Source organism: Lepisma saccharinum, chromosome 3 (genome assembly GCF_977018435.1).
Source record: "Lepisma saccharinum chromosome 3, izLepSacc3.1, whole genome shotgun sequence".
In the NCBI taxonomy this organism is placed as follows: Eukaryota; Metazoa; Arthropoda; class Insecta; order Zygentoma; family Lepismatidae; genus Lepisma; species Lepisma saccharinum.
Window position 1 is genome coordinate 31,703,476 of NC_139231.1, and position 23,078 is coordinate 31,726,553.

The following is a 23,078-nucleotide window of genomic DNA, read 5'->3' on the forward strand; positions in this document are numbered from 1 at the left end:
AAGTAGAAGTTTATTTTCAATTATAGGTGGATGTATATGAGAATCAACACCTGTGTTCTTATGTTCATGAGGTAATTGAGTTCAAAATGTTTTAATTTCATTTTAGTATATTCAAATGTCCCATATGTTATGCTTAGAATTTACTGATATTAGGTCAACGTTGAAATTTCATTTGCTTATTAGTGTATTTTATTGATCTTTTTCTTTATGTTTACGTGTATGAGGTATTATAAAAATGGGTTATAAAAATCTGTCTAATTTATCATCATGATGGTCAGATAATTACTAAAGAGAAAGACAATTATCTGTATACAATTCGTGTTCATGTTACTTCTTTTATTCAGCATTTATTCATGTACTTTTCAGGTTCCAAAATGACCATTTATAAAGTAAGGAAATATAATATATTGCTAATAGAGTTCACCATTATCATATTATTAATATACTTGATATGGTCATATCATTCATATTTTGATTTTCAATAAATATATTCGAGTGGATAATTCTCTACTAAGTGTAATCATGATACGTGTAATAACATTATCTCTCTATGTGTGAATGGTAGAAGTAAAATGTATGTGTATAATATATCCTGCAATTTTTGGAAAAATGAAGTAAATGAAAACGAGTATATTCGTAATGCATGGTGATGAAGTATTTAGGATAGACGATTATTGACATTAAATAACAAGGTGATTAAACGCTAAACAAACATTAAGTGAAGTGATGGTGATAGAACATTTAATCGGAGACAATCTGAACATTTCACCAAGGAGATGAACTCTCATCAGTGGTGCGGAAGAAATCACGTGTCCCTAACCCACACATCCAGTTAATCGACATGACGTGGTGTAAATTGTGAAAAGCTTCCAGAAGTTCCCCATAGACTCAAAGTGACAAAAGAGTTGTTTCCTCTGTAGACACCTGAGAACACCAAAAGTTTATGAAGTCCAAACCCAGTGACGTTTGGCATTCCAGATAGAAAGAAGAGAGAATAACCCGTCCTTCTTTCCTTCCCATCCCAACGACTTGCGAAGACATCGGCAGTTATTAATCCTTGTTAACCGAGAAGACAAATATACCCTTCAACCTTATTAAGTTAAATTTACCTAACCTAATGAAGAAAGAAGAAAATGTCATGGTGTTACAGAACATAATGGACAAAAGTCCAGCTGAACTATATATACAGGGTGTCCACCAAGTGAATGAACAAAGTTTAATGTGATTATATACAGGGTGTTCCACGAGTGAAAGACAGTTTCATCTCATCATATACAGGGTGTTTCACTAGTGAAGGACGAAGGTTGAAAAATTTCTTCACAAATTCAGAAATTTTTCCCCGGGGGAACGGGAATATATAGCAATTCTATGTTGCTCAAAGTTGAGAATACTTTCCTTCGGAAAGTTGGGAACCAAGTTTCTTCCTGGGTGGGCTCTTCTCTTCCCAGCCAGGGAGGGACCAGGACGAAGGAATGCAAGAAGTGACAAATGAGCCCTGTATCCCTTCGACTGGACACTGCCCATCGTCGCTGAACTAATTTAGGTAACATGTGGCAGAAACTGGAGGATCCAGAGAATGACCAGGAGATGCTGTTCTCACGGTTTGGTCAAAACGACGCCGGACAATCTGATTGGGCCAGGGGGACACGTGATCCACCAAAAGCTACAGTTTTGGGGAAATAGTTTTTTGAAGAAGGACAGTGTGCGACTAGGCTCGAAAAGGAACATTATCCTCCAAAGTGCGGGACGAGACTGGAAATACAGAGTACCCGCCAACAGTGTGCGACAAGGCTCGAAAAGGAACATTATCCTCCAAAGTGCGTGACGAGACGTGGAATAGAGTAACTTACACGGTAGAGTGTGTGCATAAGAGTTCGAACCCGGGACAGTATTGTGTTATAAGTGTACAATCGTGTGTGGCGATAAGCGCCAATCATGTGTAACAAGTGTATCCTTTTTCTTGTGTAAGTATGTTAGGTTTATGTCTTTATTAATTAAACATGTTAAAATCTATATTTGTTTCCCTTATCTGCAGGGTTTAGAAATTAATATCTGATCATTGGTAAATGCAACAGGTAAACAAGACCAGGTAATGTTAGGTCGAGCTCTTGGCTCGTAAATCCCCCTAGCTTCCCTGGCCGAATCCTGGAACGGACCGTTAATAAACCACCAAACCTGTTGTACGTTCATCTTTATTTAGTCCCTTATAGGATGGTATTCAAAGCACTTCAGACTTTTAAACAGCGCTCGTAGCACTCTCGTGAAAAAATAAAGGGCAAATTTACAATTTCCTACCTCAAATTTGATTTTCAATAAGATTTCGCTACTTCTTGTCGGAAGGAGACATGGAAAATAAATATCAGGTTTTCTAAATTATATTTTATTGAGCGACCACAAACAAAAGAACATTCGGCTAAAATCCCTCGCGGGAAAACGGTGCATAGGAGTCGCGGGTCTGCGCTGGTTTTTTTGCTGGTTCCACTATAGTAGTTTCAACACATACTTGCGGACAGATTTATTTCTCAGAAGAAACAAACGAATATAATAATAAAAAAAATAGACAAGCATATTTCACTTCAGGCCCGTAGCCAGAATTTATCTCCAGGGTGGGGGGGTCACGAGTTATCATCTGTAGCTTTGTAAAACAAGTCCATTTTCAAACGTTTAACAGTACTATATGTGTGTGTGTATGTTGGGGGGTATTAAGTTAATAGAGGACACAGAAGACGTAGAAATATCATTCAAATGAATACATTTTTTTCCCAATATCTTGCACACACCCCTCGTTCCCACTCGTAGCTGAAACCGAGATAATATTGGACTACTTTGACTTAGGTTCGTAAATCAGATGAAAGAATGTGATATTTGTTATTTTTATTATGTGAATTTAACCTTTATCAAGTCTTGAGCAAAATAATATCTGCTGTCTACATTTTCACTGCAAACAAATTTTATAGCAGTTTTACCAAATTTCAGAGATGGGCCGAGTCCCCTGGCTGGCTACGACCTGTTTTACTTTCTAAGCAGGCACGTTCTATGTTTTCTGCGGCGACCTTTCATCCCTTTGACGTCAAACTTTACAGCTCCATCCATTTCCAAAAAGGGGCTTTAAAAACAGACCTCTAAAGGCAGGCGGTGAGCAGGCCACAACGGTCCTTGGGTCGGCATGTCGGCAGATGAATAAAAATAAAGATTGAAATCATTCTCTACCTTCCTTGTAATTCTTGTTTCAGACAGTAGAGTGCGTGCGGGTGTTTAGAATCGCGAATGTGGGAAATGAAATGTCTTGGGAACGAGACAAATTTCGTAAATTTTAATCAGGATTCCAAAAGGCTATAAAAAAGGAAAGAAGGGAGACGCGTTTTTAAAAAGTCAGAAGGGTGACTTCGAAAAAATGTTACTACCTCTAAATATCGTCGTTTGCTTCAAATTCCGCCACGATCGATAAACGGAAGTAATGGCAAAATCAGGGGTTTAGTGTTAACGTTGTTGTTGGTGATTAGTACGTAGTCGCAGCCGTGAGTGCCAGTGGCAGTGATGATCTGAAATTTAACTCTTCTGTGAGCCAGGTGGCAATGTAGGAACAAATTGCGAGGAAGAGTGTATTTCATCTTCTGCACCGGATGATAGATTAGTTCTGCTTCTAGACTCAGGTGAGTGACCGTCGGTTTTAATTAATAAATTTGCAGTACATGGCTGCAAACACAAAGGAAATTTATTCTAGGATTTATAGCGCAGAAACGAGGTCTCAATCAGCAAAAGTCATTAAGAAAAGTTGTTTACCTTGATGACACCTTCCTCTACAGTGTGTCAAATTTTAGATTTCATTGGTGCTGAAAGGGAATACGACGAACACGCGCGTGGGTATAACAATATACAATGATTACATTATACTAATAACCAGAAACGGATGATGTCGATGTTTTCAATTTTCATAATACAGGGACATCGCGGATATAGTTTGCACAGGGCTTCGCGTTCCCTAACGGCGGCCCTGCTTTATTAAACTGTAGATCCAGTCTCGATTAACCTGTCTGAACATGAAGTGAACTTAAAACAATCTTTGCCAAGGTTTGAAAAGTTTTTTTTGTAAACCATGACTTTATTCAATGTATATACTAATAAAACCCATTTGACACCATTATTATTTTTAAAATGTGGAGCAAATACTCACCATCGTCCTTTGGTTCTGGGATGGGACGTTGTTCCTGAAAGAAAAAAAGTCTCCATAAGTAGCAACTCTAAATTGCTATTGAAGTAGTAATAACACCAATTATCAATGCATTATGTTCAAGACCAAAAAAAAAAAGAGTGCTTGCTATGCTGACATTACATGATACCAGGCAGTGACGGCTTCAGAAAAAAAAAATGTGAGGAGGCAGTCACTACCAAACAAAAAATCATATTTGGGTTAAAATAGTATTTATTAATCAACATTTTTGTTTGCTGGGGGCAGCCTTGTCGAACTGAAACATGTCTCTCCTTTCTGGTCTTGCCACTATACCACCCAAGCCTGTAATTAGAATTGGCCTTCGAGGCATGGAGAAGGGGGGTGGGGTTGTCGGATGACACCAAAGGACAGCAGAAACCCCCTTTCCCTGGTCAACCAGTCTACCCCTTTCAACCCTCCAGAACAAATATGCATATTTTTTTAAAAAATAAAGACATACAATAAATCAAATATTTATGGCTGGAATTTCATAATGCATGCTAACATGTATAATAACTGAATATTGTTTGCATTAACAGGAACATAATAAGTATTATATACTTATATATTATTTATTTATTCATTTTCAAAATATAAAATGTGAAATAATGCTATGTTCTTAACTAAAATAGTGTGTATATATATTTATATGTATAATATCTATCTCTATATTACAGAAATGTATGTAATTGTATTCACTATGTATCCTTCATATGGGCTCTGTAATTAGGTATGTACCTATTGAGTTCAATAAATAAATAAATAGTTATAGTGTATATCAACAATAACTCTGCCGTCATGATTTTTTATGTACTTATAAAAAATCATCCTAACTTCGCAAGAGACTACTGGGGCCAATAGCAGCGATTAGGGGGTCAGGGGCTCTTGCTCCCCCCCCCCCCGCACTTCTTGCCAATTTTTGCCCCTGAACTATAGCTTCTTAATGTGTCTTGCCCCCCAAATTTTGGCACCCAATCGCAGCTACTGACTGGGACATATGCCAATTAATAAACATGAACAAGTTTCATCTTGCACTCTGAAAGCCCTATAGCGTAATAAAATAGAAGGGGGGCAATTGTATTTGTATTTTTTGTGTTTTGCCTTTCTTTTATTCCACTTTTGACTAATCGCGACGACGAGGATGCATGATGATTATATTCGCTTGGTCACGGAGCATTCACAAAGGAACGGACATGCCGAGGCCGGGACTTGAATCTAGAACCTTCAGTATCGAGATGTGGGTCAACGCGCTCGGTGGCAGGGACAGCAAAAGGCCAACAAGCAGTGACGGAAGGACTTTCTCTCGCGGAGAGGGAGAAATTAAAATTTTTACTACGTTTTTGTCTCCTATGCTTGCTTGATTGAGTGATTGAATTAAAGTTATTTTATGTCACTTTTATACCACTTTTGGCTAATCGCGACGATGAGGGTGACTGATTACATGACGAAATTGATAAAGGGACACTCAAAGAACGGCAATGCCCAGGCCGGGATTCGAACTCTGAACGTCGTAGCGCGCTGTGCTAACCATTCCGCCACGGAGGTCGGCTTAGGCATTTTAGGTACCACGGAATTTACACATACGTAATGATATGCAGAATAATATTGACTTCCGAAAATACGATAAAAATCACGACATAAAGTTGTACATGATTAAGTGCGAAACGAAACGAATGCAGACAAGACATGGAATAACGTAAATATCCGGACAATCGCTAAAGATAACCACAATAGGAATAATAACGATGTACCCGGATATGCAAAAGCAGTGAGATAAGAATTCATAAGGCATGTGGTATCGGATTCAACTCCCGTGGCCCCCACCCCCTCTCCCGACACGGGTTTTACAGGAAGAGGCTGGAATTGTGCCTTTACGGATTGCACCTTACTTCATCATTTTTCATTCATTCACCCTTCCAGCTCTGGGATAAATAGAACAACCACCCTTTCACCCAGTCGTTATTAACTTTGTGGTGCAAAGAAACGGCTTTTATTAAATAATTCAACCTACCGACGTAATCATACTTATTCCCCTTGTTTCACATAAAAAAAAATCTGTGAATTTCTCTACGATGGAAGATTGATAATTTCGTCTCATAATTATGATGTTATTTTACGTATTTTGGACATAATGGCACTCAAATTCGGCATTTATGGCCAGTCTATCTTTATTCGGAAATAACATTGGGCTTCAACTTCAAGTTGAGTGCGACGAGTGAGCGAGACCTTTCTGTCGTCTGCTGCATAGCGACCTTCTTTTGTCTGCGATTAAAGCGCCACATTGATCATCTTGGTTTGCCGGTACATTTCAATGTTCAATGTATGCGCGTGTCGAAAAATGACTTCTAAATGTTGCGTGAAATCTTTTCTTACGCACGTCTATTACAGTGGACTTCTTTGGTTCCTGTTGCAATATGTGGCATTTTACCTCTCCTGGTACTTATTTCAACGTTCATAAAATGTATAGGTATGTACATATTTTTGACAATAGTTTTCATATGTAGTGTTTTACCTTTTTAATGAGCTCTGTTTGTACTGAAAATATGTAATTGCAAATTGAACAGCATTTCTTCCCCGTATGTTGACGACAGTGCTTGAAAGCTAGAACTATACAGCAATCACCACATATAATTTTCAAACGAACAGACTGTTTTACAAAGCATGGAAAAACGACAGTTGTACAGTGGCCTCAGAAAGAACTACTGCTTCTAATCTGATAATGCCGTAATGCCCAATGCAGTTCTGGCTAGTAAGAAAATATGTCCGAGGCCTCATTTCCACCACACTGGCCACCTGCCTATCGCTTGAACATGATTCAAAGAAGACCTTGAGTAAACTCGATCGACACAACCCACAGGAGGAAGGGGTGTTTACATTTGCTCATATTACCTGAGAAGCATGGACAACCGAAGGCATTACGTAGTCGACTTTCGATCTTGCCACCGAAGTTTCCGGGTTTGATTCACGGCCTGCGCATGGTTTTTTTTTTTTTTTGTGAAGTTCCCTTCGTCGATTTCATTTAATTATTATCCATTCTGATCGTCGCGTTAGCCAGAAGTGGTAGCAAAGTGACTCTATATATCCAAAAATACAATTACATTAGTGATGCTGTTGCAGATATGTTCCACATAATAAATTTCATTTTGCGTGTGCCCACCCGTAAATGTGTTTTAATTTTATTCATGCGTTCCGCAACAATACATCTAGTATAACACTATTTAATTTTACCTGAAAACAACTTCATGCGACTGATCTACAGTTAATTACAGGATCATTTCACTGTAATATCACCATACTAGGAAAGGAAGCGCGGCTTTACAAATGCAACACGGGAATGAATCTACGTGTATCTGTGGGAGTTAGGATTTCTATATGATAGTGACAAACGTGTTTCTCTGGTGTTTTTGTGTGCGTGTGCGTTCGCTCACACACATAATTTCTTAGATGAGTTAGTGACAGTTAAAAAACAGTATTTGACATGTTGATCTTGTTACAACAAATATGTTTATTACAACTAATGTAGGAGAATTAGAGCTAAATCAAGACATTTGAAAACAAATTGACAACGTAATGCGTTGGGAAGCCAGAGGTCCCAGGTTCGAACCCTGGTCAGTCATGAATGTTTTTGTTATCGTCATTTCATCAATTCATCCTTTCTCTTTGTCGAGATTAACATGGAAGATAGAAAAGCGACATATAAAATAAAAATATTTGCTGAATTAGTTGTCTCTTCACGATCTCGTCGTCGACGTTTCCGGGTTCGAGTCTCAGCTTGGACATAGGCGTGTCCATTGGGAGTGTTCTTTCACAAATCTCACCCAACATTCGTTCATTTTTATTCTTGCGATTGGGCAAGAGTAGCAGAGAGAAGCGAAGCTAAATAAGAAGTATTGTCAGTTTCTGGAGAGATGGACGGCATCTCAAAGCCTAGTTCAGTGTAAATAGTAGTATTGTCATTGTAAATTTTAAATACGACCTAGGTAAAATAGATGGAGCGAATATTTTGTGGGGAACATTCATATTTAATATATTCCGAAATATTAGTCACATCTCACATGTACGAGGCTTGTCCGGAAAGTAAAGATACAAACACATTTGCACGTTAGGGGGAAAAATGTGTACCAAAGTTGGCAACTCTGGCAGTAACCGTGAATCATACGACGATTGGGAGTGAGTCGTCAGTGCCGTCAGTGCTGCGCTGAGTCTTGTGCGAGGAACACGCGTTGGAAATGGCAGCGGCGATACCGAATCCCGCCAAGTGCGAAGTGCGCGACGTGATCAGGTTTTTGCAGGCACAAGGAAAGCGTCCATCGGAGATTAGTGTTGCTCACGGGACGGGACAAGCCTTTTGAAATTCGAGACGGGACGAGACGGAATGCCTTTCTCGTCTCGTTTTCGAGACGGGACGGGACGGCTTTTGAAAAGTCTCGTCTCGTCTCGAATGTCTCGAAAAAATAAAAGCAAAATATTTAATCAGTTGCAAATACTTGTTTGCTTGGAAAAAGGTATTTCAATTAGAAACGTTGATTAGCGCGTTTTAAGTTAAAAGAAGACTATTCTAGAGAGAGTAATGAATGAATGAATACCTAAACTTATTTTCAATACTCTTTCGAAACACAGGGTTACTCCCCATTTTTATTTTTCAACTCATTCCAGGTTAATAACTTTATGTTACGATAGTACTCCAGATACTAATACAATTCTCAATAACATCAAGTAAAAGGGCAGGTAGAGAAGGTGGAAGGAGGGGCCAAAACATCGTGGAGTACCTGAGTCCTAGATTTATCTTGTAAACATAGTCTCAGCTCTATAGGTTGGAAAGATAAACGGACCGACGGATAGGGTTTATTATTATTATTTAATTTTTACATCAAAGGGTGTACAGAAGTGAATGTTATTAGGAAGTAGGAAAAACATTGTGGGAAACATGGCAGTATAAATTGATAAGGAGTAGTTGGGAAAGTTATTAAGGAGTCCAAGATATTAGCAAGACTAAGAGAAAGATATAATTAGGGACAAATAATCTTGCATGATCCCACTCCGAACAGCTGAGAGCTAAAGAGGAGGAGAAAATACGGGTGTTATGGAAAGAAGTAATTTGGTGATTTTAGTGTTTACAGGGAACCATGACAAGATTTTACCACGTGATTATTTGCACGGGTTGCGAAATTTTTAGAATGTTATGGTGACGACCACCTTTTCAAAGTGGTGTATTATGCATGATATCACTTTCCTGCTTATAATACCAACTTGATTAACAAATATTAATTTGTTTAGTATATATATAGCTATGTGTATGTGACTTTCGTTAAAGATTCGAGCACCGACCTGGGCATAGGTGATTTCTCATTCATTCATTTATGTCCTGTAATAGCCGAGATTAACCTAAGTTTTAACCAGTCTTAAGAACTGGGAAAAAGTGTTGAATGTGGATGGTTTTAAAACATCACGAATATTTTCAGGACCACAAGACATCATCTGTAGTACGGGCAAATTATTCTAATCGTGGTCGTTAGTGACAACGCTAATTAGTAAAAGACATTCAAAGTTGATTAAAGATTTTATTTGGTTGGTTGATTTGATGTTTTAAGTCCACTTTATGCACAGAAAAGCCAATCGGGATTGGACTGATAGTTTAAAGTGCCTCCACTGGGTATCGAACCCAGGACCAAAGGTGATCGGAAAAAACCCGACACTACATGTCAGTTGTTGTGGATTCATCGCGGTTTCTTACTATTCAGGGACTTGAATTTCGAGATGATGAGTCTGAGGAAACCGTAACAAAGGGAATTTCTTCGATACTCTTGAAATTAATGAGGGGATATTATTTGGAAATGTATTGAACGTGAACCTTAAAATGCAAATTACACTTAAAATTCGATTCAAAACATATCGCGTGCAGGTAAAATAACGCTTATTAGGATTTGCCACTCTTCAATCATTGGATGCAGGTTCGCTCTTTCTCGTACATATCAAAATCGAAGAACTTCTTCCCACGAACCCCATAGGTGCCTGTAATTGTGTAGCACTGACATACGTTGGAGTGGTAGAGTAAGAGTAAGTAATGCCAGGGTCAGAATATTTCTTGAATTATGAGATAACTGTAACCTTTGTCTGATTTTTTTATCCTGTGATAACATTTCCCTGAAAGGTGAAACACAAATTTTGCCCAAAACTCTTCAGCATTACGAAGATGGTTGTCCTTAAAATCTTTGAAAAGGCTTGCTCGAAACAGGATGCTGGATGCAAACTGCCTCATTTGACTGTTGTTGCCATTGAGAAGAAATGTCAAGTCCTGGACGTACCAAAGGTGGGCAATGTGTTCTCCAAAGCACATAGAGCAGAATTCTCCTACAGGAGAAGTGCCTCACATTGTTTCTAATACTTAAGAAGATTCATTTCTTCCAACGTCACGTTTATTTTGCAAGAAAATTAAACTCTTCGAAGCATTTTTTCGTCATTTATATTAATATCTTATAACTAAAATATTTATATCAGTAGTTTCCATCTCAAGAAAGACGATGAATTATAAAATTATGAATGTCTTCCAATACTGAAATAGGCCACTAGAGACAACGCAACTTACCAATAAAAAAGAATTAATGTCTTTATTAAAACGAATCATGTGGAGATAAACTCGTAATCAAGAAGTAAATTTAGGCAGTAAACGTCCACTCTAAATAAAAGACAAACACAAAAAAACTATACATGAATATAATAATAATAATTATAATTATTATTATTATAATTATTATTATACTATATGTATATATATGTGTAGTGTTTTCTCGCGTTTTAATGTGACTGCCCCCTTAAAATTTTTTGTTGCCAGCCTTCCGCCCCCCAGTCACATTTCCCTGGCCCCGTCACTGGTTGGAAGTAAATTTATTAGAACGAGGAAAGTAACATTAGCTGTTGACAGTGTTGCACCAAAGGACGTGATGTGTGCTACTGTTTGTATAAATTATAGGAAATTTAAGCAAAAAATTATAATTGTTGAGACTTGAGAGTTGTTTCCTTCATTTGATCGTAGGAAGAGGTTTTCTGAGACAGAGTGGGATTATTTTACACATACATGAGAAAGGGTGGTTGTTTAAAGATAGAGACGTATTTCGCACATTTTTTAAAAGTTCAGATAAAACGAGAATTTAGCCTTACTCTTATGAAAAAAAAATAACGCAGTACAGGGAAAGAATAACTCTTCACATTTCTCGCACCTGGTGGGATGCAACCCACATGCACAAGAGTATTGCAGGAAGTCTATGAACGAGGATGAAGAGGGATATGTGAAATTTGACTTAGCTGCGGGTGAATTAGTGGGTTCTAATGTTCTTAAGGTTGATATTGGGTTTTAAGTCCACTTGATTCACAAATAGGCTAAATCGCGAACCGACCTACAGTTTAAAGTGCGATCCGATCCACTTTGTGCCTCCATTGGGTATCGAACGCGGGGACCCTTGATTACAAGACCTCGACGTTATTACTACGTAATCGGGGAGGCACCCAATTTACACAAATATGTTGATTCCAATAACACGTTATATGTATAATCTGATAATGATGCGCTTTTGGTGCATCTAAACATATTTTTTTCAACTATAGCATGTCTAAAAGAATCATTAAAGTTGAGATTTTTATAACTTCAGGAGGCACGGCTCTGTAAATGTGCGATATAAAATATATGCAGGTTTGCCTTCCATACGTGGTGGTTTTGTCACGTTTCTTCGCTTCGTACAACATACACTTTTGCAGGAACGGCTTCTTGCATCCTCCTGGAGCCTTGCTCTAGCTAAACAAAAATATATTTCTTTAGCATAATCGAGGGTTACTTTTTCATGCCGAACAAGGATTTTATTGCGATCATACGGCTTTGAATGACAGTATCAATGAAGATTTATGTGCACTACTACTTATAATAATGAGAATAAAATATTAGTCAGGAATTTTATTTTTCGTCAAGTGGACTTAACATCCTTTTTTTGTTATTTAGCAAATATTCAATTCATCACCTTTTTTGACATTAAACTTCTTGCCAGGACAGTTGTTTTTATGCAAATTTAGGCGATCTTAACTACACGTAAGCTAGATATTAGCTAATATTCGTGCTGTTATATTACTATTCTTCTACAATCTTTGTAACATTTCATGTAATAACAATAATAGAATTGATTAATTTACATATTCAAGTGAATAGACCTATGAATTATATTAATGTATTAATTTAAACATTTGCTTAATTGTTGTCGTTAATGTTATTATTATCATTTTTTCTGAAACACTTGGCTCGGACACCCTCCCCCGACATATATTTCTAGATGCGTGCCTGCCGAAGGATAAATTAGATCAAGCGGTGGTGGTACCCGACTTAGAGGCTAAAGGGAAAACAAAGAAGTATGTGCGTCATAAGCTGGGCATAAGAAACAGCACAATATCACAAAGAAACACTTTTTGAAACTTATGTCATAGAAGATGTTTAACAATATTAAAAACAATAAATGCTTTCTATTTGTAATATACTAAGTATTGAAATTTTAAATAGTCTTTTGTGTTCGTACTACACATTTAAAAACTTTTTTGTTGCTCCCGAGCGCCAAGCTTAGAATTTAAAGAAGAAATGTACATTTTCACGGAAGTTCGACATTCAGAAAGAAAGAAGGTTTATTGGAAAACATTTCAAGACTTCCAAAAGGTATAGCAGTAATGAAAAGAGCACTCTTGTATGGAAGCCAGAAAAACCACAAGGTAGATTTCATAAGATACCTAGCAATCAGTAACCAACAAACTGCATTTTTAATATTAATGTCCTCATGATTAACGAACCTTATTTATTCTCACCACGCAATGGGTAAAATATTTGGAGCTTTATCCCACTTTCCGGAAAAAATATTTCGTGTTTCTGCTACTTTTGACTTTTGTTGGCATGATATCCCGGATCACTTTTACGAGACGAGACGAGACAAAACGAGACGGGACAGAACCCTTCGAGACGGGACACGAGACGGGACAAACGAATATTTTCGAGACGAGACACGAGACGAGACAGCATTTTCACGAGACGGGACGGGACAGACCAAAGTCTCGTCCCGTCTCGTCTCGTGGGCAACACTATCGGAGATCCACCGAGAAATTGTGACTGTATACGGGAACGCAATGAATCGTCAAAATGTGGCGAAATGGTGTCGTACCTTCACAGAAGGTCGACGCGATGTCCATGATAAAGAGAGAAGTGGAAGGCCGTCCGTGATCACTGACGACCTTCGCAATCGTATTGAAGCAGAGGTGCGTGGGAATAGGCGGGTGACAATTCGAGAATTGTGTGTGATGTTTCCTGACAGTTCGAAAACCACTATTCATGAAGTTGTGAGTGGGTTAGGGTACAGAAAGTTGTGTGGACGCTGGGCCCCAAAACATTTGACTTACGAACACAAAACCAAACGACTGGGATATGCACTGGACTTTCTTACTCGCTACGCAGAAGAGGGAGATGCATTCCTGGACTCCGTTGTGACAGGTGATGAAACATGGGTGTTCCACCATACGCTTGAATCCAAGCAGCAGTCACTGCAGTGGCGCCATAACCATTCTCCAAAAGCCAAAAAATTCAAAACGTTAATTTCAACCCGCAACCGTTTTCTGGGATCGCCACGGCATCCTGCTGGTGGGATTCATGCCGCCTGGAAGAACGATTAACGCTGAAACCTACTGCCAGTTTTTGAAACACCTTCGACGTGCAATTCAAAACAAACTGAGAGGCATGTTGTCAAGTGGAATCCGCGTTATTCATGATAACGCCCGCCCCCATGCAGCGAATATCACCAAGGATCTGCTTGCACAGTTTCAATGGGAGGTCCTTCACCAGCCGCCATACAGCCCCGACCTTGCACCCAGGGACTACCACCTCTTCCTGTACCTCAAGAAAAATCTTTGTGGAAAACACTTTGCCGACGACGATGAAGTCAGGGAAGAAGTCACAACTTGGTTCCAGATGCAGGCGGCGGATTTCTACGATTCAGGGATGCAAAAACTTGTTCCGCGTCTGAACAAATGTTTGGACAATGGTCGTAGGAGGAATAGCCTCTGTACCAGTGTATCAAGTGTAACTTTAGTTGCGACCTATACATTTCTTTTATATCTTATTTTTTTATTTGTATCTTTACTTTCCGGACAAGCCTCGTATATTTCAAGAAATATTCAACATGTTACCAAGGTTTTTTGTCTGTTTGGTTGTAAGTGACAGGGGAGTGTAAATACCATTGTTTCCTTGAATTGCTATCGAATAAATCAATTTGTAGTTAGGCTCACATCTGCCGGAGATTATATGACAGATGAAAATTCAATTAAACCAAAATGTATGCCATTATCCTGCAACTGGAGGGAAGGGGGGGGGGGATATTTTACAGGTTTGTAAGTGATCGAGGTGCTTTGCCTTGGGTAGAAAAATGTATCCTCTACACGTGTGCACTTCTTTGCTTGTAATTTGGGCATCAGTTTGCACATGTTAAGAGTTCCTCCATAGAGTTCCGTGATACTCTATAGACGGAAGTCATTTCGCCTAATGAAATTAATGCGAATAAATTTTTGCCGGCCTTCGCAGTGGTAAGGTAATGGGTTACGAGGTCACAGGTCACAGATTAGAACCTTGGGCAGATATGAATGTATCTTCAAACCAGTGGTGTGGCGTGACTTTTTCAAAAGTGTTACCAGCTATCAGTACGACAATTATGCCTGCTAGAAGTTATCACCCCCCCCCCCCCCCAGTAAAGAAAACATGTCTTCGAGCTAGATATTTGTTCATTTCGTTCTTGTTTTGAAATCAGCACAGTAATTTAGCCACAAACACTCCTAGAAAGAACTACCACTCAAGAGACAGTTACCACGAAAATCCAATGAATAGTGGTGGACCCTTGTGAATTCTTCATCTGACTCTTGTTTCTTTGTAATAAGGTGCGAAGGGGAAGGAGATGATGCACACTTTTCTCGGGTCAGTTTGGCGTTTGTGTGGTGAGCACTGAGCAGGCGACAGACCTCCGCTCCTTTGTGGAAGGGAAGCCCAGCTGTACCAGCTGTACGTACTACTGTTGCCAACTTAGTATTTTGGAGCAAGGTTTGTCCAAATCACAAATCACACCAAGAAACTATATTTTTATCTATTACCTAACTGGTCTCAGTTGTAGTTCAATCCCCTTGGCTTTGCAGTCTACCTCTAGTTGCTTCACAGAAATTGTATTCCTATTTTAGGCGGGATTTAGCTCTTTTCTGCCAATCCGATGTGACAACACTGACTGATCCGGTAGGCATGAACGGCAACAGGGCCCCTAACAGGCCTATGAATAACCCCATAGCACAGTATGCCCCAAAGCCCTTCCCCGCTCATTCCTTCCGTTGGCGCCCTCTTCTCCCTTGTTGCCTCTTCCGGGTAGCGGCCTCTGCTCGAAACCAATCAAACGGAACACGAATTCAAAAAAACGTTGGAAATTTTTACATAATCCATGGCTATATGGAAGGGCCTTGGTCTATCTCCTGATTGTCAGTCTCCCTCCCACAATCCTACTTACCTCTTTTTGTAGAGGTGTGGAGATCTTCAACCGCTAATGGGGTGACGTGGAGTCGGCACGTCTAACCCTCAACCGTAGAGGAGATTTTTATGTTACACTACTCACTCGTAGCTCCCCAATTTCTTCACGATGGTGAGTTGCCATCGGTCCTATACACCGGCTGAGAACCCAGAGACTGAACCCAGCGGACGCGAACCCATGCTGTCCTGCAGTAGGAGTCCAAAGCACAGCGCCTTAGCACGGTCACGGAGGCCTGTGAAAATTTTAGGCTCTTCTTTTTTTTTTTTTCAGAAATATAACAATGTATTGACTGGTTGAATTAGTTTATTTTACGCTAAATAAAGGAATTAAATCAAAATGAGTTATTTATGTTCAGTTGCATTATATTCCATTATTAGCGTTACTTTGTTTATAAGAAATTTTAAAATGTTCTTAATTGCAATTTTAACCACATATTAATTTTAATAATTACAGCAGCTAAATTCGTTTGTTTGGATGTTGTTTAAGTCTACTTCTTATGACGTCAGGCTAATCGGGGGTGCACCTACAGGTTAAAGTGGAAACCGAATCACTAAGTGCCTCCACATATCGAAACCGAACTCATCGTTTACGAGGAACGATATTACTACAACATCGGAGAGGCTTGCATGTTAGTTGCTTGATAAACTTTTGACAATTTTTTTGTCATGAAACGCATGTAATCTGGAAATCATTCATGCTTTCTTTTTTTGTTTTTAAAAATATATTAACAGCCATTAAAAGACCTGAGTTATGTTTAAGAATTAGTGGGAGGGGTTCATGTCGAGACTTTTTTGGTGCTACGTATGAGAAATGGGTCGGTGGGAATTAAGACTGATTGATTGATTGCTTTTGTTTGTTTTCGTCGCTTTTCTGCCACTATTGGCTAACCATGAAGATGAGGATGAGTGATATGGTGAAATTCATGAAGGAACACTCCTAAAGAACACCCATTCTCAGGCGACCAGGAATCGAACACGTGTCCTTGGCGACTTAGTGTGCTCTGCTAAACACTCCTCCACGTATGTCAGCAGTGTGGGTCAAGAGTTTGACATGTGGGTCTGAAATTTCGATGAAAGCGTTCATGTCTCTCTGCCCCCCCCCCCTACCTCACCCCCCACTCACGCGCACACAACACTACACGCTAACGTATTCACACACCTGATAATTTCATATCACGGCGCGGGCATTGGTATCGCTACAGCGCCTTGAATAACGTAGTGTGGAAAACGCGGACGGTTCTGTGCTCTCTGGCTGGTTCCACTCGAAAATGATCCGCTAGAGGCGCTGGTGTTGAACCCGGTGCTTGGTATTCGTCTGCTTATAATGGAAGTAAATGGAGTTTTCGCTGAAACGTCTGATTCTTTTACATGAAGCATTTCTATGAATGTGATAATTGCTATGATATTTGCTACAGTGGTCGCGAAGATATTAACGAACATTCTAGACAGTCGACCACGTCCTGTTATCGTCATACTTTCGTTAATAATACAGGAGAAAAAATACGCGTGGTATGCTCTTGGCAACTAAATTTTTGTGTATGAATTAGGTTCATTATTATCATCATCATTTCTTTTAAAGATATACACACCGAAGCATTTGTATTTTTTATATTTACTGTCTCTTTTCTTCCGCTTTAAACTAATCGCGGCGATGATGATAATGATTATTGCGTTAAACGACAAGGGCAACCCCACAAAACTTTCTAAGTGTCATCGACATGAGTGTAAGGCAACTTTCAAACCAATGGGACAAGCGACACGGGATGTTCACACTGTCACACTAGTGACACACACTTCCAGACTGTAAAATAGCATTCATTGCACATGAGGGTCCAAACAGCAAACGACACGTGCATATGGCGTATTCGCGTGCTACTTGTTACTTCGGTCGGAAAGCTCCTTAAAGGAAGGGTGCTCAGACCGAAGCGACGCGCTACACGGGGAGTTCCCAACTAAGTGACAAGCGACATGGTGCCTTCAGTCTATTAGCAAGCGTTGCTTGCGAACAACAGATAGGCGACACGATAAACCGCACATTACAACAACAGATCTAAGCGACACGATAAGCCACACGTGTCGCTTTGTCGCTTCTGCGTCGCTCAAACTGGGCCATTTCCTCAATAGCTTGCAACATGTTGCCGTGGTTTGTTGTTCGCGCATACGCGATGCAATGAGTGTCTTGCTTTAGGGAGATTGCGCAACAAAGCGACAAGCGGCACGCGACACTTATCGCTTGAGGATTTCACCAACCGAACGCTGGCCTGTGCTTCCCGTCATGCCGCTACGATGTGAAATGTTGCTCTTGATTGGCTCGTTTCCAAGCAACATGTGTCGCTTCGGTATGAAAGTTGCCTTGGACCGAATGGCCCGTGTCGCTTTGGTGTGAAATCCTTGTATCGTTTGTCGCGTGTCGCTTTGGTGTAAAATCTCCTTGAGGAAACTGCAGTCAGAGCTTGTGTCCCTACGGTTCGAAAGGCTGCATTGATTTCCGACTGCTCGCTTTCAAGCGACATTTGTGGTTTGTCTCCTCGGTATGAAATATCTCTCAGGATACTATTTATATTCTATAACATAGAAAAATAAATTCTAATACACAGTCCAAGACCTGACGTCCGGAATCACATTGCGATGTTTCTTCTTGTGTTACGCATGCTATTTATTTATTAATTTTATTTTACTTTTCTTTCCAAATTAATGTCATTTCGTGACTGCAAATCACATGAAATCACTCCACAAATATAACTCTTTCCATCAATTCACGTACCGCCTTTCAAGACAAACAAATCTACATAATATATTCCAAAAACTAACAAAGCCGCATTACTTTCATAAGAAAATTAGCACCCACATTGATCGCACTGCCATCTATGTTTCTCATCCGTCTGGGGAACCAGTTTCTTGTGTCGTTTTCCACACTACGTTATTCAAGGCGCTGTAGTATCGCTCTCAAGTAAAGCAAGCGTATTGCATCTTATGCAAGTTAAAAAGAAGAAAAGCTTTTTCATTTGCTCTCGATATCCAGGAGTGTTCGTCTCAAGGACATGCACCTTACAATAGTGCGATAAGAACCTTTGTCTGTTGCTCCAATCAGTGTTGGCTGTTTTTCGTTTAGCCGAGGCTCAGTGCGGGAGGGGGAGGGTAACGGAGTACTTGATGAGGCAGTTGCAGCCCACTTTTTGATACTTTTGCTCCCGAACTATGCTAAACCTTATGTATGAAGGGAAAGTAAACTGTTCTTGCCTCTCCCCCACTTTTGAAACCCAATCACCACCATTAGCGCGTTACGTCGATCACTATGCCACGAAGGCTGACGCTCTTGCAGTTGACTTTAAAATTGAACTTTACATACGAAATTAATATTTCAAAGACCCATTTAAAATGTTGTTAGCAAATATTTATAGATTTTTGCACAGTTCGTGTATCATGTCAACATATCTTTTGAATATTTAGATATACACACGTTACGTAAATATAAAACAGTACATGTTATATAACCGTTACGTCATGATAACTAGGGGCACGTCTTATCAGAGACCTTGACAGTGTTATTAAACATGTTTTTAGTGAAAAGCTTCTTTCATTTTAAATGTATCGTCGATTTTCTGCAGCGTTATGTCAATCGCTGCCAAAAGACGCTACCCCAAATATTCCCACCACGAGTTATTTTAAACGGATAGACAAATATACAATAAAAGTTTTCATAGTAAATATAATGCGGGGCAAAGGGGCCACGCCCCTTCTGGAAAATTAATCAGCCAAAAATGCAGTTCACTTATATAATTTCGTTTCAGTCACAGTAGCATACGTTAATTATTCAAAAGGCGCTGCCGGTGACATGATAACTTCAAACTGAAGCAGTGTGATTTTTGAGGGAATACCACTTGGGGGAAAATGTACCTCGTCCCCCCTGGAAAATAATACCTTACTTGCCCCTCCCTGAAAAAAAAATCCTGCGTACATCCATGTACGGAAGGCTATGTAAAAACAATTTGGCGGGCCGTGGTTTAGCCCCCCTTGCTAAAAACGGACCTATTCGATTAGTATACTCTGTCTTGGGTATCCCTGGAGCAAGTGGACGAAAACAAGTCTCTGCGCAAGTAGTGACGCGAGACAGCTCCACCAATAAACACGTGAGAGGGAACGGGATTGCGTGGAGGGTGAAGCAACTGAAGTTACCAGCCTTCGCAGCAGCGTGTACTGCTTCGCTCTGCCCTCGATTTACCCCCTTCTCTGCCCCTATGCGCGACCTTGTCCCAGAGATACCGGGACAGAGTATTAATATCCTGAATGCGATAGTTGTATGACTGTGACAACTGACGAGAATAGAATATCGAAGAATCAAAAATTTTCCTTTTGGATTGGAAAGTTTTGTATTTTTATGATGTTACATTGTGCTCAATTTTGGATTCCCAGCGATGTTTTAATCACATTTCTCTCTACATGTTGTTATATATGTATGCGATATAGTTTGTCAATCCCTCAAAATACTTATATGATCGCGGCTATGATGATGATTAGAAATGACAATTACAGGGGACAATACTCATTCCTTGGGTGAGACTCGGAAGTTAGACAGCGAGCAATGACGACAGGGGTCCCGGATTCGAATCCCGGCCTGGGCACGGCTGTTCTTTCAAAGAATTTATGGTAACAATTGCATCTCAGAATAACGGATTTCTTCATTTTTACAGAAGAAAGTACTTACCGAAATGAGTTTCTGTAGCATTTTGAAAGTTCATGGAGGCATTTTCTTTCATCGTTGAATCTGTTTGACCGGGAATTCATGTGTTTTTCACGAAAAATATCTCTCCGACGCACAATAGCCGTTGCTTTTCTATGCTTCCTCTACGTGAAGTGGATGTTGCGCACGTTTGATGACGTAACCTGTTGTCAGTGTTTCCAACCAGTGAAGGTGATTTTTTTTAAAAAAAAAAAAGAAAGAAAAAAAAGCTGTATCGCATTGTTTTACGAACAAAATTTTAACTATGCTTGCCTAACCTAACCGAACTTACTAACCTAACATTGCCGGAAATGGTTCATGGGGCTATCCGTCAATTGTTTTCGGGGCTATCCGTGACTGGTTTTTGAGGCTATCTGTCAATGGTTTGTGGGGCTATTCAGGTATTTTTCGATTACGGAGGTTGGAAACCCTGCATACCCAAGTGATCCACGATGCGACTCAAGCTCTCTACCCGCCATATTGTGAGTTACGGAAGTTAAAAAAGGACGAACAATAATTACTGTTATTTCAATTTCAATTTTCCTTTATTAAAGGGCGAGGTTCAGCCTGCTTGAAGAATGTTTCGCAATGCACAATAGGCAAGTACGAATGTAAAAAGTGACGAAATAAAATAAAAAATCTGTTATTCTGAGATGCAATTGGTACCGAATTTATTTGTGAGTGTCCATCCCTTCATCAACTTAAATCATATAATCATCATCGTCGCGATTAACCAAAAGTGGAAGACAAGCGACCCTTAAATAACAAAACGCAAATAAACTCTGTGGAAATAGTTGAAAAACCGGACAATTCCCCGATTTCTTTCATATTTCGCATACTCACTAATTTAGACCTGTTAATCACGAATCTGCAGTTAAAATTTGGTGCTCAGGTGTGGAACTTGCAAAATTGTAGAAGATTGCGATTTTACAATACAAAAAAAAAGGCATAATTTCCGTAATAATGCGAATACTCACTAATTATGGAGTCCTGATGACGTATCTGTAGTTAAGATTTGGTGGTCACGTGTAGACATTGTAAATTAACGTGTAGAAGTTGTAAAATAACGTTGTGAATATCCACGCTGATTCTCGATACATAATCAACGATGGGAGCCATTTTTCTCATACGAACAAGTGACGTTCGCAATTCGTTACGTTGCGTTCAGTACCCAAGTTTGCTAGTGTTGTGCGATAACTATGTAAAACCTGTTATTCGTTACGTTGCGTTCAGTACAGAAGGTTGCTAAAGTGTTGTGCGATAAGTGAGACCTTCAGTTTTTCATGTGAGGAAGGTGGCGTCTTCCGAAGGAAGGAATTAATGTCCATTTTTCCGTAAGTTTTGCTTTGGAAAAAGCAATTTTTTAGTTAGATTCGGTTGGTAAATATTAATAACACGGGGGCATTCGTTCATATTTCGCATACTTACTAATTTAGGACACTTGATCACGATTCTGTGGTTCAAATTTGTCGCTCAAGTGCTACGAAACTGACATTTTTTAAGGTGCCTGGTCGCAATTAGCATTAAACCCCTCTAACGATGCACAGATAGCCCCACGAACCATTCTCGGATAACCCCACGAACCATTCTCGGATAGCCCCATAAACCATTCATGGATAGCCCCACATTCCATGCACGGCAAGGTTAGATTAGGGGCCGTAGTAATATCAGGAATATATATTTCGTTCTTTAAGTATTCGAAACGCAAAATCTTGCGATAAATAATGAGCAATTGTGCATTGTCGGTTGCGATCACGGACCCCCTTATTTTGCAAGTTCCACACGTGAGCGCCAAATTTTAACTGCAGATTCGTGATTAGGAGCCCTAAATTATTGAGTATGCGAAATATGAACAAAATCGGGAAATTGTCCGGTATTGTAAAATCGCTCCGAAAATTCTTATACAAATGTCCAATTGCGCCGTTGCTTTTACTACCTGGATTGATTAAAATAAAATCACGAAAACAGAACTAGGCGTGAGGTGGACGTTTCTGCTCCGATACTGCAACATTTGATTTCAATCTCAATATCATACTCATTGTTGTCCTGCACGAAAACGGTTAGCTTTTCTCTGCATTGTCAGAACACTTTGTACTACAGTTAGGATAGGTTTCATCTACTCACCAATCTCAGGTCCTTCGTTTTGTAGAGGATCGCAGACAAGTTATCGTTGCCAACAGACATTTTCACGCTTTCTTCTGCACTGGTTGCTTCAAGCTGCCGCCGTGACACACCTCCTCACTGGAACAGAAAGGGACGCGGTTCATCAACAAAATACATGCAGCCGCACACATATCTCCGGGTGACGTCACAACCAATGAATGACCTTCTGAGCCTGTTACGATGTGGGGAAGGGGGAGGCAACAGGGCGACAGAGGGTAACGTGTTTTCCTACAAATCGTCAGCATCCTTGACTCAAGGTCGCAACAATCTTTCCCATATCACAATTCGTGCCTTTTGAGGTTTCTGGTCAGCAAAAGAGACAGCAACAGTTGATAACGAATTTGAAAATTTGTGATTAATTTTTCTGTTCACGCCTCTTCAGGTGTTTATTTTTTTTCACCCATTTCCCG

At 39.7% G+C, this 23,078-nt stretch overlaps 1 protein-coding gene across 1 annotated transcript in view; it reads right to left on the minus strand.

The window, feature by feature from the left end:
- LOC145984960 (sorbitol dehydrogenase-like) overlaps positions 1–22,786 on the minus strand; it is a 61,767-nt gene extending 38,981 nt beyond the window's left edge. Inside the window, exons 1-2 of the mRNA XM_083118403.1 lie at positions 22,630–22,786; positions 4,175–4,208 (exon numbers count right to left, since the gene is read on the minus strand). Of these exons, the coding sequence (XP_082974529.1) occupies positions 4,175–4,208; positions 22,630–22,689 (94 nt within the window). The 5' untranslated portion in view covers positions 22,690–22,786. The remainder of the gene's footprint in view (positions 1–4,174; positions 4,209–22,629) is intronic.
- Positions 22,787–23,078: the final 292 nt, after the last annotated feature.